General features: G+C 40.1%; 1 protein-coding gene and 1 pseudogene across 1 annotated transcript; one reads left to right on the top strand and one right to left on the bottom strand.

Annotated features, from left to right (window-relative positions):
- Positions 1 to 1,489: 1,489 nt before the first annotated feature.
- Positions 1,490 to 6,077, bottom strand: LOC119287399 (BAHD acyltransferase DCR-like). The gene is made up of 2 exons (XM_037566938.1): positions 5,519 to 6,077; positions 1,490 to 2,690 (listed from the first exon to the last, which is right to left on the bottom strand). The coding sequence occupies exons 1-2, from the start codon at positions 5,972 to 5,974 to the stop codon at positions 1,803 to 1,805; spliced, it is 1,344 nt and encodes a 447-aa protein (XP_037422835.1). The 5' UTR covers positions 5,975 to 6,077; the 3' UTR covers positions 1,490 to 1,802.
- A 4,024-nt stretch (positions 6,078 to 10,101) lies between these two features.
- LOC119354791 lies at positions 10,102 to 13,232 on the top strand (annotated as a pseudogene).
- Positions 13,233 to 14,488: the final 1,256 nt, after the last annotated feature.

The raw sequence follows: 14,488 nt of genomic DNA, 5'->3' as shown, positions 1-14,488 counted from the left end.
AATGTAAAACTTGTAAAAAAAATTCTAATATATACAAAAAATGTAGAACATGTATTGAAAAAATTGAATATTAAAACATAAATTTCTAAAACTGTTGATTGTGTATAAAAAAAGTGTTAATCATATATTTCCAAAATGTTAGAGGTGCATATAATTGTTCCTGATGTATACAAAAAATGTACATGTGTACAGAAAGTAGTCATGAAACAAAAATATTGGAAAAATAATTAATCATCTATTCCAAAAATGTTAAACGTATAAAATAAAATGTTTCAGGTGTAAGAAAAATATAGGGCCTTAATTAAAAAAACTGAACTTTAAAACATAAATTTTCAAAAAAATATTAATCATGTATATAAAAATGTTAATCATATATTGAAAAAAATGTGAAACATGTATTAAAAATGTTCCTGATATATAACAAAAATGTACAATTTGTTCACAAAATTGTTTTTTAAATATTAATCATGTATTTAAAAATGTTAAACTTGTACAAGCGAATGTTTTTGGTGCATGCGTAAAATGTACTAGTGTGTATGAAAAATGTAGACGTGTGTTAAAGAGAAAACAAAGAATGGTAAAAACCAAAGAAATAGAAGAAAATAAAAGAAACCAGAGAAATAGAAAGAAAAAGAAAAAGGAGAAACCCGAAGAAAAATCAATGAAGAAACTAAGAATACCGGAAAAGAAACAAATAAAAACCAAATAAAACAAAGAAAACCAAATAAAACAGATGAAAACAATAGAACACAGTGAAATAAGAGAAACTAATGAAACCGGCCGAAAACTAAGAAAGGAACAAAAAGTCAAAGGAAAAATAAAAACAAAAGAAAAAGTGAAAAGGATAAAACCCGAAGAAACTAGCAACGAAAAACACATAATACACATAAAAAATGCACCCTAAACAACCCCAACCTCTTCTAAAAAAAGCAACGCGGCATGGTTGGAGCCTTGGAGGGTCGCTGTGTATGAACCCTAAACAACCCCAACCTCTTCTTCCTCACCATGAAGTTGTTCAGCCCATCGAAACCGTCCTCGAGATGTGGGTCGGGGCCGGAGCAATCCCAGTCTCCCCCATCAACATCCTCCTGATCTGCACTGTTGTTGCTTGCCCGCTCCTCCCCGAGTTTTTCATCATGGATTGGCGGATCATATGGGGAATCCCCGATCCCTTCCTTCCCGTGACTCCCTTCTACCCTCGACGCCCGCAACTCATCTACCCGGCCCATCTTCCTTTCCCCCCTTGCTAGCCTCAATCATGTGTGGTTCTGCCATGCAGAATGCGGTCTCTCCTCACGGACGATGGAGCCACCAAACCTCGAGGAATCCCCGGCGATCGATGGTTGATTACATGGACTTTGGTAGCGCGGCCGAAGGACAAGGTAGACCCTAGGCGAAAACCCTAGGGGAAATGAAAAACGTAAAGTGATGATGATGTTTGGCGTGGTGCCATAAACATCTTTGATGTATGTATCGCTCTTCAGAAATATGAAAAAGGAAACACAGTAGTTTTAATTCAGAAGGGATGAGCCGAGTACGTGCAAACAAATATGCAAATCCTGTAGGCGGATCACATACTACTAGTACATTACATGACTATTTGTGTGACATGACACGAGAAATAGGATGGTGATCTTACACAAACTAATCGATCGATCCTTATTTAACCGGAACAGATCCGCAGCAGTAACAAGCAAACACACATGCACTAGTGAAGAAGATCGAATTAACGAAGCTGGCTAAATCACAAACCTTTGCTTAATTAAGCTCACTAAATAACGCAGGCAGCGACGCGCAGGCGATCATGCAGCCGCGATCTGCAGGAACTCCTCGTCCTTCTCGAGCCTCTGCATGGGCTCCGGCTGCAGCGCCAGCTCCACGTCGATGCCGCCGCTGTCGCCGCCGCGGCCCGGGTACAGGTACACCATCCCGTCGAACTTGTTGTTGCCGCCGCTGCGGACGCGCTCCGGCCTGCCGAACCCGAAGTCCACGTCGTACACGCGGAAGCGCGGCGAGCTGCCCACGGCCACGCAGTTGGGCCCGGCGTCGCTGTAGTGGAACAGCTTGGGCGCCGCCTCGTACTCGTCCAGCCTCCGCGTCACGGCGGCCGCGTCGTGCTCGCCGATGGCCTTCTGCAGCATCCCGGCCGCCAGCTCCGGCGGCCCGCCCAGGAGCATCCCCGCGGGCACGCCCGTGAACACCGCCTGGATGAGGTTGCCGAAGTACGTCGCCGGCACGGGCGGGTCGAGGCGGGCCCGGCAGTCGGCGAACACGGCGAAGACGGTGATGTCCGCGGGGCCCAGCTCGCGCGCGCGCGAGACGGACCGCCAGATGTGGGCGCCCAGGGACTGGAAGGCGGAGAAGGGCTTCGCGCCGGGGGGCAGCGCCGCGTTGGCGTTGGCCTTGATGCGGGCCACGACGGGCTCCGGGAAGGAGAAGACGCGGGCCACGAGCGGCTTCTTGGGCCCGTTGGGGTCCGTCTTCTCGTGCGCCTCCGCGGAGGCCGGCAGGGTGAGGCCGACGCGCACGGAGCGCGCCATGGCGCGGTTGTGGATCGGGAGCGCCGACGGGGCGGCGGCGCCGCGGCAGAGCTCCGCCCAGGAGCTCATGAAGTGCCACGTGGCGGTGCCGTCCAGCACGGCGTGGTTGAAGGCGCAGCCCACGGCGAGGCCGTCCTTGAGCTTAGTGAACTGCAATGCAACCCCATCGTATGTGTCCATATTACTTTTCAGTTTGAGGAAATTTGAACAAAATGAAGAAGAATATGGCGAATTTCAGTATGAAAATTAAATTGCAGAAAGATGAACTCGTCTATAGTTTTTTTTTTCTACGGCAGTGTGTGTACGCGCAATGACCTACTATGCAATCAATAATGCTGGCCTACTACTTGTCCGTCGATAAATTTACTTACTTCCTTCGTCCTAAACTAAGTGTCTTTAATTTAATACAACTTTATTTTGAGACAGAGAGTATTTATTACACATGGACCATGCATGTGTCGGAATCAGAATGCTGCCCCTTATTTACATCGCGCAGCTGGAAAATGTGTCGGTGCACAACCTCTGCAGTTTGTTGATGTAATCATCTTAAAAGTATACTGTCCTTCCTAAAAAAAGTATACTATCCTGATTTTTTTAAGTATACGGCTATACTACCTAACTAAGCCAGCAGTGTAGCAATTGGATCAACATGGCCAGTTTTTTTTACAGCTTTAAAAATAGAGAAAAATGTGTTTTTGGTCCCTCAAGTTCCCTAAAAGTATAGACTTGGTCCCTCAAGATTTTATGGTAGACATTTGGTCCTTCAAGTCTTGAAACCGGAGAAGTTCGGTCAAAAACCAAATTTTGAGCACGTTGACCAGGTTTGACCATGTTGACTAGGTTTGACCGATGAATAGTAAATTCAAAGAAATAGCAAACAAATTCAAAAAAACTAAAATTTTATGGAAACCAAGATGCTTGGGTGAGCTACGTGCGTGAAAATTTGTGTTGTGTTTCAACATTCGAGGAGCTCGTGGCAAAAAAAAATCAGCTCACAAAATGAAAAGCCAAAAATTGTTTTTTGGCTAGAGCTCCTCGAATGTTATTTGACCACAAAAACTTACACGCACCTAGCACACCCAAGCATCTTGGTTGTCATAAGATTTCAGATTTCCTGAGTTTCTTTGATTTTTTTTGAATTTACTGTTCATCAGTCAAATCTGGTCAACATGGTCAAACCCGGTCAATGTGCTCAAATATGGTTTTGGAGCAAACTTATTCGATTTTGAGACTTGAAGGGCTAATATCTACCAACAAATCTTGAGGGACCAAGTTTATACTTTTGAGAAATTCGAGGGACCAAAAACATACTTTTCTCTTAAAAATAAGCCGTCTCCTTTCAGTTTTCTGCATAAGCCACATGTCTTATTCATTGGGGCTTCTAAGTTAGTTATGGAATAACTAATTTAGAAGTCTCAAAAAATTTAGAGGGTGACTTACTTTTTAATTTGGGGAGAGGCAGCTTATTTTTTTAAGTCACTCAAAAGAACTGGTCTTTGCAGATTTGCCATTTTAAACGGTACGTATAGCAATTTGAGTGTTTGGCATTCCCTTGTCAACAACATATGGCTCCCAGAAGGCCAGAATGCACGTGTCGGCAAGACATGGGCATGACAATGCCATTCGTAGGAATGACAAATATCTGTTCAGATATTTTAAAATAGTGAACTTTGCATAGTTGTGCTGATAAATTCGAACTAATTCTCATCTCAGTTTAGTAATTTATACTCCATGTCTTGCTTTAAGTGCATTGTAGTACTCAATTAAAATGCGCCAAATATGTAGATCTTGCAACCATGCTTAAGGTAGGGCGAAATCTAAAGTTGTCCGCTGCAGTCCACCTGCCCCTTGTTGACCACTTTCGCTTACCAGGCGCCACTGCTAAAATGATCTAACCGGCTTAGCCGCTAGGGTTCGTCACTAGCTCGTATGGCGGGGCTACATACGCTCGATGCCTCATAGCTTGGTCACCATCAGTGAACAACCCCAAATTTCACAACAAGACCTTGCTTTTTATCTTTTTTCCCAGTGATTAGTGAGTTTATGCCAACATTTTTTTGTTGATATTATTTTTTGGAGAGCCGCAATAACCGGTTTCTGACAAATCCGTGTCTTTTTATCATCCAAAAAATTGAATTCAAACTCTTTAAAAATATATAATTAAATGGTCACAAAAACTACACATAGATGTTCTAACGGACATTAGAATTCGTCTCTTTCCTTTTCATTTTATTAGCAAAAGGCCCATAGAAAATGCACATACTCCCTTCGTCTTTAAAAGAGTGTACTTCCAATTTTGTTGAAAAGTTATTTTTTTATGTTTGACCGTATTTATACAATAATAGACCAACATTATGCCATCAAATTAGTAGTATTAGATTTATGATAGAATATTTTTTCGTCATATACCTATTTAGTTTTACAAGCATTGATATATTTTTGCACAAACTCTGTTAACTTTTAAAATAATTTGACCCTTCAACAAAGTTGGAAGTACACTTTTTAAAAAACGGAGGGAGTATAAGAGAGAGCTCACTTAAAATCATGGTATGCATTTTCGTGTATTAGTTAAAGCATTATGTATGTGTTGGGGAGATTATATCCACCCCAGTAAGTCAGAAGGAGACGCAAAATAACTTTAGGTTTTGCTGATTTATTGCACGATGATTTTAATAAAAAAGTTACAGTACCTTTTTCACTCGAGACTGGGTATCCATGCTGAAAAATGCCAGAGATGCAGTGTATTTTTAATTTTAAAAATGCCATGCATTCGATCGATCCAACGGCTCTAAGGTCGTTCACTGGGAGCTCTCTCCCAGCGAACGTTCGCCCATCAGTATTTCTCCGAAAATAATAGGACGCCGAAGGATTTCGTTCCCCGGACCGCTGCTATGAACGCCCTTTCCCGTATCATCATGCATTCATGCCAAAGGTACGGTTGCTAAGTGATCAAGGTAGGGAGCTCCGGCGGCGCATACCTGGACCGCGAGCAGCGGGCGGTGGAGCCCCTCGAGGTTCATGACGCCGGTGTAGGGTATGAGCTGCTGCATGAGCTTCTCCGCCTCCTCGCCGCAGTCCTCGCCGGCGAGCTGGTCCACGGAGACGCCCTCGGCGGCGGCCTCGACGACCTCCGCGCCCTCCTCCCCGTCGACGTACAGCGCACCGCCGTCGCCCTTCTCCTGGCGGATCCGGCCGGCGAGCGGGTAGAAGTAGGCGAGCGCGTCCCCGAGCGCGTCGGCCATGCGCGCGGTGACGTCCTGGAAGTCGGCGGCGCCCTGCGGGAGGCGGTAGAGGAGCAGCTTCTGGTTGTAGTAGAAGGTGATGTAGGGCAGGTCGAAGGTGGCGAGGGTGACCTTGGTCTTGGCCGGCGCCACCGTGCGGGTGCTGGTGACCGCGACGGCCATGGCGGCGGCGTCCCCGCTGTCCACGGCCATTGCTGTTTAACCGGTCTGTGATGTAAGCTGCGAGCGGGTGTCAGCGGGCTGCGCTGCGCTGTGCTGCTGCGTGGAATGGGAGAGATGCTCCGGGTGAGTGATATAAAGGAGGGGCGGAGGTGGAGGTGCGGGCATTGATGGGGGAGGCAGATCGAGCAGGCTTTGGTTGTCATCTTGATGGGGGAAGGGAAGGACCAAGGCGATGGCCGTTGGGAGGGTGGTGGGACATTTATGGCGGCCTTGATGCACCGAGCTAATTGATCGACCGCCACCGCGCCCTTCCAAACCGCCCGGAGCGCGGTCGGTCGGGACGTGTGAAGGAGGACAAGATACCACGGTGGAGGGAGACTTACAAGGATGCATACCTTCATCTCTGCCTTCACTACTAGTTGTACTACAAAAAATATACTAGTGCAGAACACGTAACAGCAAGTGAACAGACAGTAGCAAGCTAAAAATTTACTACAGAATCTCAAATCAGCCAAGAAACAATCTCAAATCAGCCAAGAAACAAATGTATCGTGCGGGGGAATCGAATCAATGCCACCACTTCCGTTCCCAAATACTACAGGTCTTTTCTAAAGATTCCATCAAGTGACTTATATGAAGTAAAATGAGTGAATCTACACTTTAAAATATGTTAACATACATTCGTATGTTGTACCTTATTTGAAATGCCTAAAAAGATTTATATTTAGAAACGGATGCAGTACTAATTAAAAGTACCACATCGCTGCTTTACACGAAATTACATCAATTTATATAAGTCAGCAAGAAATGAAAGAGATGCCCGAATAAAGATGTAATGTATTGCGCTATAACAGGAATAAAGAGGAGACCTTGTGGCAAGGAGATTCCATAACTACGGGAAATAGAAGAGATGCCTGAATAAAGATGGAATATAAAGACAGACACCCAATAAACATGGGATTTATACGATTCCCACAGTTTGACACTAAAATAAAAGTTGTTTATGTATTTCTTTTAGAAAAACTCCTCGTGTCTTTAATAAATATGCATGTGAAAAAAGTTCAAGAGTTGCAACAAAAATATTTGCACATAAAAAAATAAACGTGATAGAGGAGGTATGAAGAGCTTCAAAGCGATAATTCGCGTCAGACTGAAGCGAGGACGAGCTCGGGGCAGCGACACGAGGATGAGCTTGAGGTCGTGGAGTGAAGCCAAGAGCTAGAATGATGTTGGACACGCCCTAAGTTGGTGACGTTTAACCACCCACGATGCATGTATGTCTCCGTAGTGTGCTAATATATCATGTATGTTCTTATCGTTTTCCTTTACCCGTAACAACACCCCATTCCACGCATGGCATGAATAAATAATTTGTTGCTAGCCCGTTTGTATGTACATATTAAATCTACATGCAAGTAATGTTGAAATAGAAGACCTGCCCGTGGAATCTTGAACCGTGCATTGTAGGCTAAGAACATCTTTGTTTCGGCTACAACTACAGATTCTCATATTCTAAACCACCATCTGTAGACTATAAGAGCATGTGGTATTTTTCCTCCCGTTGCAACTCACAGGCCCGTTTACTAGTAATAACAAAGGGACTATTAATTCTTGTAGTACGTCATGAAAATTGCTCTCAAAGTTGCAAAATATTACCCACCAATGTCATCTATAAGCGATAAAAAAATGTTTCACACAGGGAATCCCTCGCTTGGGCCAGCCCATGCAGTAGGGACCTCCTATACTGCGCTCTTTGTGCTGGGAGAAGACGCAGCACACATGTTTGGGCTGGCCCATGTCCGGGCGGCCTGTTTTCTAAATTTTGTTTTTATTTTATTTTTTTAATTCCGTTTTTTTACTTTAAATAATTTAGGACTTAAAAAATATTTGGAAATTTAAAAAAGATAGTTTTGAAATAAAATGTTTAATAAATCATAAAATGTTTGTGGATTCAAAAAATGTCCGTGATTTAATAAAAAAGTTTGCTTATTAAAAATAATGTTTGGGAAATAAGAAAATGTTCATGATTTTTAAAAAAGTTTGTGTATTATAAAATGTTAATGAAATTGAACGAAATTTCGCTAATTCAAAAAATATTCATGAATGAAAAAATATCCTAAAAATTAAAAAACTGTTAGTGACTTACAAAATAGTTTATTCATTCATAAAATGTCTGCTGATTCAAAAAATGTTCATTAAATCAAGAAAATATCCATTAACTCAAATAAATCTTCATGAATTTCAAAATTGTTCCACCAATTTCCATAACAATGTTTGTCCATTCTAGAAATGTTGGCCGATTCATTTTTTTAAATGTTCAGTCTTTTGAAAAAATGTTTGCAAATAGTATAAAATGTTCATGAATTCAAAAATTGGTCTTGAGTTTAGAAAATGTTCGAAAATTTGTAAAGGTGGTCATGAATTTGAAAAATGTTCATGATTTCAAATATGTTCACGAGTTTATAAATATATTCATGATTTCACGAAATTGAGCCATTTGAGATTATGATTTTTTTCTCCTGTTTGTAACACACTAGCCCTTTTGCTAGTAGGCAGTATAGTCAAAAATGCATAGGAGCTCTCGGATGCTACGCCCCCTATATTCAAAAATAATTTCGTAATTCAAAAAAAGTCAAAAAACCCTGGAACTTTTTATGGAATCAAACATGACCAAGTATTGCACTCGTATAAAAAGATTAAATAGAAAATGACTTTTATTGTATTCCGGGTCAAAGATTTCCTAAAAAATGCTAGATACAAGCGCTATTCATGTTATATTGTCGTCATAAATTTGTTTTTTTGCCCTGAAGTCAATGAGAATTACTCCTTGGCTGAACTTTTTATATGAGTACAATACCTAGTCATATTTGGTGCAAAAATATATCCAGGATTTTTTTTGACTTTTTTTTGAATTATTAATTATTTTTTGATATAGGGGAGTGGAGCACCCGAGTGCTCCTAATCCGCTTCCGTAGTATAGTATAGTAACAAAGCTAAGAAAATACTGCAGAACTTGCCGAGTACTACAACAGTATAGACCAAGCAGTAGCAAGTGAAATACTGCTGGACATTGCTTTCTTCTCTAGGAGAAGGAAGGCAAAAGAGAGATCATCTACATGATCAATAGATGGGTGTATATGGAGGATGAAGGGGAGGATGTCGAACAGATCGCTGCATGGCGCGCAATTGGTTCTTCTCCTTGTCTTGTTTGGCCCCAAGCCTCCGGCCGTAGGGTAATCCCCACACAGAAATCAGAATTTTTTTCCAGTTAATAGCAGAATTTAGGGGAAGGAATGAGAGCCTTTGGATTTGGCTGGATGGCAGATCTTGCTAGCTAGCATAGGTGCAGTAGGGACGCAACTGCAGAGGAGCCGAACCCGCATTCTGTGTGGCCCATATTCCATATGTTAGTTTTCTTTAGAATTCTGTAAAAAAATGTAATTATAGTCGTAGCAATAAAAAGAAGTTCAAATATACTTGAGTCGTAAATAATATGCATACGAAAATAACTTACTTTTAAATTTTTGTTCATTTAAGTAATAATGTTTATGAATTATAAAATTTTACGTATAATTAAAAAAGTGTTCATTTGAGGAATATAGTCTGGGGGGACACTAGGCTCCGAGTTATTTTTCCATTCCTATTTTTATATTTAATTTTATTAAAAAATTAATCTTATGGCAAACACATAAACTTTATTAAAACACGTGAACACTAAATCTACATAACATTTCCGAAAAGCATGAACACTTTATATACTACATGAATATTTTATTAAAATATGAATTTTTTTTCTTAGTTATATGAGAGTGTATTTAAATATATTTTTAAAAATATAAATATTTTTATTAAATATGTGAACACTTTTGAAAATATTCTCTTTTCCTAGGCAATATAAGAGTGTATTGTTGTGTAAGACCATTTCTTCCAGGCCAAGATAAAAAAATCAACTACTATTAACTACTCCCTCCGTTCGAAATTAGTTGTCTCCGATATGGATGTATCTAGAACTAAAATATGTCTATATACACCTATTTCTGCGACAAGTAATTCCGAACGGAGGGAGTACATTAGCGAAAGTGGTGAGCTTCTGATTTCAAATCTGCTAAAGCAAGGAAAATATGTACAGTGTCGAAGGGCCAAAAGATGTAAACTAGATGTCGAGTTTAGCAAAGTGTACAGATCATTTGCTTCTCAGGGTACAATTTTATTATAATAATAGTTTTCTTTTTTCATATTAATAATTCTCTAATTAGCTATTTTTCCAATTCACAACCGATGTTTTCACGACACAGCCATTGATTCGGTCAATTCTCGGTGAATTCAACGTGTGTATTTTTGCATATGGTCAAACTGGTTCTGGAACAACTTACACAGTGGTACTAACTCTAGTCCTGAGAATCATGGTTAAACTAGTAAGATGCCCGTGCGTTGCACGGAACAATGAAATGCATTGATCCGAGAGTTGTTTATTTGACAAAGTATGCGGGGGCCATCTCATGTGTAACAAATACCGATAGGTTTCTTCGGATATTATTTCTTCTCTAGAGCTCACAAGCATCCGGGTGAATAGTAAATGTAGGCAAAATAGATAAAAGAATATCTTTTGCAAACAAAAGCGTTCAAGTGTTCAACCTGCATCCAAAACTTTCGAAGAAATAACACTTATTGTGCTTTGCAAAAAATGATCTTTAAGAATTATTTTTTGAGTATCGATTTTGTTTATTTTTTCTAGACCACCATGAATGTAACTCAGGATGACTTGGAAGGGGGCAGAGGAGATGGCGAGGAGGAGGGGGTCGTGGTGGTGGTCGGCAATGCAGCCTGAGAGAAGGCATGAGAGGAGTTGGGGGCAGACGGGCGCCAAAAGCAGCGACCTCTCCAGATCCTTCTTTATTTTTTTCTGAGATGGCTAGATGAGGTGAGAGGGATAGATGAATGAACGTGAGAGGCAGGGGGTTATCTACAAACAAGGAGTGGAGTATGGGGGTCTTTTTGCAAAAATAACATAATTTGTCTCAGATGCTTTGAATGTAAATCGAATGATTGTAAATGAAGGATGGCAGGCACACCATCATCATCAACTTAGCTTTTTATAGGAGTAGAGATTTTTGTCGTACACTGTATAATTATCAGCGCGCTATTTTCTATAGAGACTGGACCCAGTACATCATTGAAAAATTGGGGTGTTAATTATGGGGATATAAATGATCTATTTGATATTTCACTATGTGGGAGAAGTATTTTCTCGTACGAGGTGGGGGTACAGATGGTTGAGATGTACAACGAACACATTCGTGATCTCTGTCAATCAATATTGCACAGAAACAATATCCTTTGATACTCTTGCACAGATTTTTTTCGTTACATTTCTTATAATCATGCCTTTTTTTATTTTACTGTATTCTTATTATTAAAACTGTAAAGTAATAATGGTACTCATTAACATGAATAAACACTTGATGTTTTAGACTTCTCAGCCTTTTGGACTCGTTTTACCGGATGTGAGTTTATATCCATTAAATCAACATCAGATGTTTTAGACTTGATGGAAATTGGACTAGCAAAGCAGTTGTTGCAACAGCTCTATATGAAAGAAGCAGCCGGTCCTACAGGTTGACTGAACCATGAACCAGATTTATATTATATTTATCGTCATTCTCTTCTTTTTTCCGGGTATATTGTTATTCTCTATAATATAGATTTATTAAAAATATATTATTACATGTAGCATTCTAACCGTACACTTTCCAGGGTTGGATGTGAAGATTGGATCCACCTCTAGAGGATGTTTACAGCTCGTTGATCTTGCTAGCAGTGCAAGAGTAGAGCAGTTCGAAGCAACGGGAGATAGATTAAAAGGGGCTCAACATATTAACAAACCACTCTGCTTTAGATGATGAGATTTTTGCTCTGGCACAGAAAGATGCCCATGTGCCCTAAAGAAACAACAAAGCTCTCTTGGTAATCGATTGTTTATACTCTGATAAATCATGCATTTGGAGGCTTTATGTGATGTTATAATTATTTCTTCAAATATTCTATCGCAGGGGGACAAGCAAAGACGCTAATGTTTGTCCAAATAAATCCTAATGTTGAGTCATATTTAGAAACAATAACCACTTTAAAGTTTGCTAAAAGAGTTTCTGGAGTAGATTTAGGCGCTGCAAGAAGTACAAAGAGGGAAAGGATATCAAAGAGCTGCTGGAACAGGCTCTTATACTTTAGCCTGTCTTGAACTGGAGTTTGATTCCTTTTGTGCACATGAGAAACTGTTTTAATCGCTCAGCTAGTTCCCTTGTATCTTTTGGTCGCTCATGCTTGGTGGCCTTGTGTATTCCTGGCCGGTTGATGGCTTTGTTAATTCAAAACCGGGCTCTTCTTGAGCCTTTGTTCTAAAAAAGAAACTGCTTTAGTTAGGGAAAGAAAGAATAGTGTGTAAAATAAAAAGATAGATTTACATATGAATGTGATATTAAATTGTGAACATTATCCTAAAAACCCAAGATGAATTTTTTTCATTCTATGATCACTTCTAGTCTCAGGTTGGAATCGATTTTAGGACTCAAGTGATTTTCATATACTCCCTCTGATCCATAATAAATGTCGTGGTTTTAATCGGAGGGAGTACTTACTTATAACTACGGTTGGTAAGGTGTTAAACCATAAAAACTACAATTCATAGCCTGTATCAAAACATTGCGAAAATTAGCAGTAAAATAGGAGGAGTTTATTTACTGCCGGGTTAGTTACATATTTCTAGACATTCTTGATAGTGTTGATTTCTGGAATGTGTGCTAGTATTGACAAATAATTAATACAAACCTACAGAAAAACTCAGACTTGAATAGCTTGGGAACTCCTGCTATTTTTACCTTTCACTTCTGGGGGTTAACTAGATAAATGCCACTCCAATTATGCCGATTCAGATAAATGCCACTACTATTTCCTTCTTTTCAAAAATACCAGTACAAATTTTGGATCAATTGGAAAGAAAAGAAAATATGAATTGCTAAGTTTTCATAGGACCATAGATAAAATGAGGGCTTGCAATATCACTATTGGATACATATGACTCAAGGTTTTATATAATACTAGTTAAAACTACAAAGTCGTTGTTTGCAGTTGCTGTTAACTTCTGTTCCTGATAAAGATTCTCTCATATTATGGATATAAGCTGTTGTTTGTGTTTTTCTAGGTTTCATCCTTGAAAGACACTATTTCACGAAAATATATGGAAATTGAGCAGCTCAAACTCATGAAAGACAAAGACAAATCCCAAAGTTGAATTGTTGACAACCATGGCGCAACCATGCCAAATAATTTTAATTCCAAAAAGGTATAGCTGATCACATAAAACCAAAATAGACAACTGGCAGATCCTCTGAGTTATGCTGAAGTGAATGCACATGCTGGTCAGACTTCACCCACTAAAATTTTGGCTATGGGGTTGGAATAAGCAGATTATGAAGACAATGTATCTGAAGATGGTTTGTTGGTAAGAGAAATGGAGTATTCTATTGGCAGAAGGAACATTATGAACTTCAACTTGGACATAATCGATGATACAACAATGTACTCTCTGTTTCCTATATCATTTCCATCAAAATTATCAGTTGTTTTTTGAGAGTTTTTTCATTCCTATGGCTATGCATTAGGAGTAATTTCTTTTTGTCTATACTTGTCGCCTTGAGAGTTTCTCATCTTTCGAGAAGTAGGCTTACCAATTTGGTAATGCTCAATAGTTTCAGGCATGGAGGTTCATCGCGGATAACCAGATCCACTCTCACAAAAAGCAGGCAGCCAGCAATCTTCAGATCAAGACCAAGGGATGCAATTTTGAAGACTCCAAGTAAGCACAAGACTTCTTCGTAGAACCTGCAAAATTTTGGTGCTAGGGCTCAATAAACTTTCACAACTTGGAAAACTTCACATTGACGTTCATATATTTTTTGTATCTTCTCATGACATTTGTAAAAAATTTAAATCAGAACCAATAGTTAATTCTCCTATGTACTAATGGGAATGAGATCATATTGACAAACCAGGTCATACAAGGAGTCAATCCAACCAGTTGGCGGGAGGCTCTTCGTCAGCCAGGTCAACCAAAAGATGGCAGAAGTAGAGCACGTTCCAGCTGCTCGGTCTGTATTTTGTATGCTCACTGTTACTCGACGAGACGAGAAAGGTGGAACAAACTGCTGACAAGAGAACAAGGCTATGATATGTGATCCCTGTTTCACTTCTGACGAGGATGCTTGCAATGTTCAGACTTCAGAGGATCCTCGCATTGTGTTTGTTCTGCAGCGACAAGGGTTAGATGTTGTGGTCTCTTGCGGTCTGACGATCAAGGACGAAAAAATATTGGACTATTGGTACACTCCTGGTTCAGTTTCAATGTGCATGATTATGACAACCGGTCTGCTCTCTCTTTTCAGGCTCTAGTCTACATTCAGGCTTCAGTCTTTACACAAGAGAATTGCCACTGTGAGAGTTTTTCATTTTTGACGGAACCACTGCAAGTTTTTTTTTTTTACGGAGCCA

Source organism: Triticum dicoccoides, chromosome 1A, assembly GCF_002162155.2.
Source record: "Triticum dicoccoides isolate Atlit2015 ecotype Zavitan chromosome 1A, WEW_v2.0, whole genome shotgun sequence".
In the NCBI taxonomy this organism is placed as follows: domain Eukaryota; kingdom Viridiplantae; phylum Streptophyta; class Magnoliopsida; order Poales; family Poaceae; genus Triticum; species Triticum dicoccoides.
Note: the sequence above shows the minus strand (reverse complement) of the source record. Positions and strands in the feature narration are given on the sequence as shown.